We start from the raw sequence: 4,568 nt of genomic DNA on the forward strand, positions 1-4,568 counted from the left end.
CAAAAAATTTCAAAAAAAAATAATTTTTTTATTGAACTTATACAAAAGAACCTATTTTTTAATTTGTTGTTGCGACAAGTAAAATTAAAAAGGAATAAAAATTATCATTCTCACACTCATTCTACGTTACTATATAAAGCAATAATCTCATTCAAACAATGATTTCATTATTATGTTAATTGTTTTTTATTAATTTTATTTACAAATTCAATATGAGATAATTATATATAGTGAGGTGAAGTTTATAAATTACTGAATTAATTAATGTTTTGCTTGTTCTTAAAAAAAAAGAAAAAATAATAAAAAATAAAAAAAACCAGACGGCCAGATGGACAAATGCGTCATTTCGTAGTGTGTCTAAAACCCTAGTTTATATGAGCCCTAGCCCGACTTCGTCGCCTCCCTCGCATCCTCTGCCCCCCTCCCCTCTTTCTCCGAAATTTGGTTGTCCCGCGCAGCGCCGGTAGAAGAAGATGCCGCCGAAGTTCGACCCCAGTCAGGTTGTGGATGTCTACGTGAGAGTCACTGGCGGCGAGGTCGGCGCTGCCAGTTCTCTCGCTCCGAAAATCGGACCTCTCGGTCTCTCACCAAAGAAGATCGGAGAAGACATAGCCAAAGAGACCGCCAAGGACTGGAAGGGTCTCCGCGTTACCGTCAAGCTCACCGTCCAGAACCGCCAGGCCAAGGTCTCAGTCGTCCCTTCCGCCGCCGCCCTAGTCATCAAGGCCCTCAAAGAGCCCGAGCGGGATCGGAAGAAGACCAAGAACATCAAGCACTCTGGGAACATCTCTCTAGATGACGTGATCGAGATCGCGAAGGTCATGCGGCCCCGGTCCATGGCCAAGGACTTGAGCGGGACCGTCAAGGAGATTCTCGGCACCTGCGTGTCGGTTGGGTGTACTGTCGATGGTAATGACCCTAAGGATCTACAGCAGGAGATCGCCGACGGCGATGTGGAGATTCCACAGGATTAAGCCGAACCTACAGTGAGGGCATTTCCTTCGATTTTTGTGATATTCTCAATTTTCGATTATGTTTTCTAGTTATTTAGAGCTTGATAAATCTTTGATGAATTGCGTTCATTGCACAGAGACTAGCTCTATATTAGCACATGGGTATTGTTTTGAAAATGTAGACCTCTGATCGCAAATTTGATTGCTTATTTATGGTCATGTAGAATCAAGATTTATCGATAAATGTTGCAGTGTTTGGAAGGGATACTGATTAAAATTTTCAAGGATTGATGCCTCAGTGTATGGTTGAATGCCCATTTATTCAAAACCATTTTGTACTATGATTCTGTTTATGTGTTGTGCTGGGGAAGAGATCATTTTTCACTCTGGCACTATTCAACATCAATGTTGTGTCATGAAGTCCCCCATCTGCTTGAGAAAAAAATTCTAAACTCTCTGATAAGTTATGGGCATTTGCAAATTAACACCATGTTTGTAAGTATAAATAGGAAGGAATTTAAGAGTTTTCAGAGTAAGTAGATGGAGGGGATGAAGTGTACCTCTTAAGTACAGGGGGGAAGCCAAGACGGTTGTTAAAATTTACTCTCACATTTGTTCCGAAACTCCTTGATTTGGGGGCTTTATAATTCTTTCTGTCATTCCCTAACTGCAAATGCTACTAATTTTACAGTGGAGTTGTTTTACTTTCCATAATTTCTTTTTGAGTGTTCCTCAGGCAATCCTTGGTTGTGTCTATACATAAACGCTATGTTAGGGAGCAAGGATTTCAGACCTTGAATTTGGATTTGGATGGATTTGAAATTTTGAATAAATTTAATACAATTTTGTATTACATCTTATCAAAATTCAATACAAATCCGAATACAATGCCTCTTCGAATATGGAGTAAGTTCCACTTACATCTCAGTTGCTGCTTGAGCATGAGACAATGCAATGGTTGCTTCCCTTAGCTGCTCATGTTTTATTAAGGTATATGAGGGATCATGGTGAATTTGTTAAATTTATTTTCATATTCTGTTCGAAATCTTCAAATCCCCTTCCATTCTTAAAACCCTAACTCTTGAACGAAGTTATTTAAAAGTCGTCCTTCCACTCCCTTCCCTTCCATGCCCTTCCTTGCCTTCCAAACTTAGTTAACCCCCTGTTTGGAAGAGGTTTTGGATTTGTATTTGTGTGGGTTTTGGATAAAATGTAATACAAAAAATTGTATTATGTTTTGTTTAAATCCACCTAAATCCAAATTCAAGACTTGAAATCTATGCTCCCAAACGCAGTGTTAGTTTATATTCTAATGTAGTAATTTAGCATTGCAAACTCTCTTTTTTTTTTTTAACCAAATTTTTTGTGTCCATATCATTGTAGTTAAGGCACAAGGTGAGCCGAGGTGCAAAGGGTATTTGCCTCGCACCTCACCTAAAATGCTTATTTGGGGTGATTATTATATGAACATATAAATATCTAGTAATATTAGAATTTAAAATGCCAAAACATTCAATAGCAAAATTGGAAATTTAATGAAATGTATAGAAAAATGTAGAGTTTGTATAATGCATTTCCAAACAAATTACAAAATAGTAGCTAAATTCAGTAAAAAAAGTATTATGTATTAGTTATAAACTTGCATTAAACTACATAATTAATTACATATAATATTATAAGAAGAAGCTGCGGGCAGTAGAAAGAAGAAGAAGAAGAAGAAGAAGAACTAAAAGAGAAGAAGAGGAGGAGGAAGAAGAAGAAGAATGGAAAAAGAAGAAGAAGAAGAAGTCAAAAAGAACTGAAGAAGATGAAGAAGAGGAGGAAGAAGAAGACGAAAAAGAAGCACTAGGAAGCTGGCAGTAGAAAGAAGAAGAAGAAGAAGTCTAGCTGAGCTCGCTGCTAGTTTGAAATGTCAAAGACAAACTCACGATGTTGGTTTGAAGGCTCGCAGATGAACTCGCGAAGGCTCTTGCTGGCTCAAAATGTGGAAGACGAGCTCACGAAGGGTCATGCTAGTTCGAAATGTTGAAGACGAACACACGCTGCTGGTTCGAAGGCTTGAAGACGAGCTCGCGAAGGCTCTTGTAGGTTCGAAGGCTCGAAGACAAACTCAAGCTGCTGGTTTGAAGGCTCGCGAAGGCTCCTATTGGTTCGAAATATGCAAGACAAACTCGCGAAGGGCCATGGGGCTTCGAAGGGTCGAAGAGGCCCAGGGCTTCTGTTGGTTCGAGTCGAACGAGGGCTAGGGCTCTAGCCTCTGGCTATTGCTTTATTTAATAGGTTCAAAAATTCCAAAGCGTGCCTCACGTTGCCTGGCGCCCCTCTGCGCCTTATCTTGCCTCACTACAACTCTTGCAGGTCACCTCGCCCCGCATGGGATTAGGCGCTGGCCTCCTAGCGCGAGGCGCTCTTTTAACCACTATGGTCCATATCTTAGTTCAACCTTAAATCAACTTAGTTATTGCTTGGAAGCGGTCCCGGAAGAAATGTAATTGCTTGGAGAGTTTGCATATCCTTGATAATTGGCAATGTGGGTGTAGGTCAAAATTATATTAAGACAATGTTAAATTCTACAATTTCAAAGTAAAGATTTGAGCTCTGTTATGCAGTATTTATGTTTATGTTTTCCCTTGCTGGGATGGAATGCTAATCTACTGGATTAATCGAATGTTTGCATTTACTACTCTGTATCGGTCAGGTTTCTGAGGATTTCCATGTTTCAAAGTGGTTAATAGTTTTAGTTTTTTGCATGTTAAATCATTCCGTTGCTTTGGTAGTTAAAGCTTTCTCTGGGTGGGCTGAAGCTTTAGGTTTATTATGAGAAGCAGTAGGTAATTTGGTTGTCCATTTTTGGGAAGTTTGTGTTGCGCGCTGGTACTGTGGGGATAACTGCTTTCTTCCCCATTTAGGGCTAGCAAAATGAGTCATCGCCCCCCCTACCTGTGTCATTCTGTCCTTTTCTTTATAGGTGAATTGTTTCTTTGGTTCTGCCAATGTGTTTTCGACTGGTATTATTTAGGATGGGGATTGGATGATTCAATTAATGAGCTGCGCTATTACGAATCCCTAATTAATGTTGGAATTTGGATTTTTATGAATTTGGACAGATGCCGTGTAAAATTATATTAATTTTTTTTTAAATTTACATAAATTTAAATTTAATATTCGAAATTCATATTCCTTAATATTTGTTTGAAATTTGAAAAATAATAAGGAAAGAAAAATATGAATGAATTTTATTTTTTCATGTTTGGTTATTAAGTAAGAAAGAAAATAAATAAATACATATATATATAATTTAAATTAATGAAAAATATGTTGCTTTTATATATTATTAACATTTGATATCATTTTTAATAATATTTTGTATAGAGAGAATATAATGCAAATTAATTTATTTTATTTTATTTTATTTTATTTTTGTATTTTTCAACTAAAATTCTAGACCCAAAAAGAATTTAAGTCATTTTCAACTTTGCCCTTAGATTAAAAATATTAGCATAAATTTTATGGGTTAAATTGCACAAATTAATAATATGCTTAAATAATAATCTAGAAAAGAAGAACTCAAGACTAATCAAAAATTAGTTTTAAATTTTAAAAATTTAAAATTTA

At 36.9% G+C, this 4,568-nt stretch overlaps 1 protein-coding gene across 1 annotated transcript; it reads left to right on the forward strand.

Annotated features, from left to right (window-relative positions):
- The first annotated feature begins 344 nt into the window (after positions 1-344).
- Positions 345-1,237, forward strand: LOC131168595 (large ribosomal subunit protein uL11-like). The gene has a single exon (XM_058128151.1). It carries the CDS (start codon positions 474-476, stop codon positions 972-974), a length of 501 nt encoding a protein of 166 aa, XP_057984134.1. The 5' UTR covers positions 345-473; the 3' UTR covers positions 975-1,237.
- The last annotated feature ends 3,331 nt before the right edge of the window (positions 1,238-4,568 follow it).

This window comes from Malania oleifera, chromosome 11 (genome assembly GCF_029873635.1).
Source record: "Malania oleifera isolate guangnan ecotype guangnan chromosome 11, ASM2987363v1, whole genome shotgun sequence".
Taxonomy (NCBI): Eukaryota; Viridiplantae; Streptophyta; class Magnoliopsida; order Santalales; family Ximeniaceae; genus Malania; species Malania oleifera.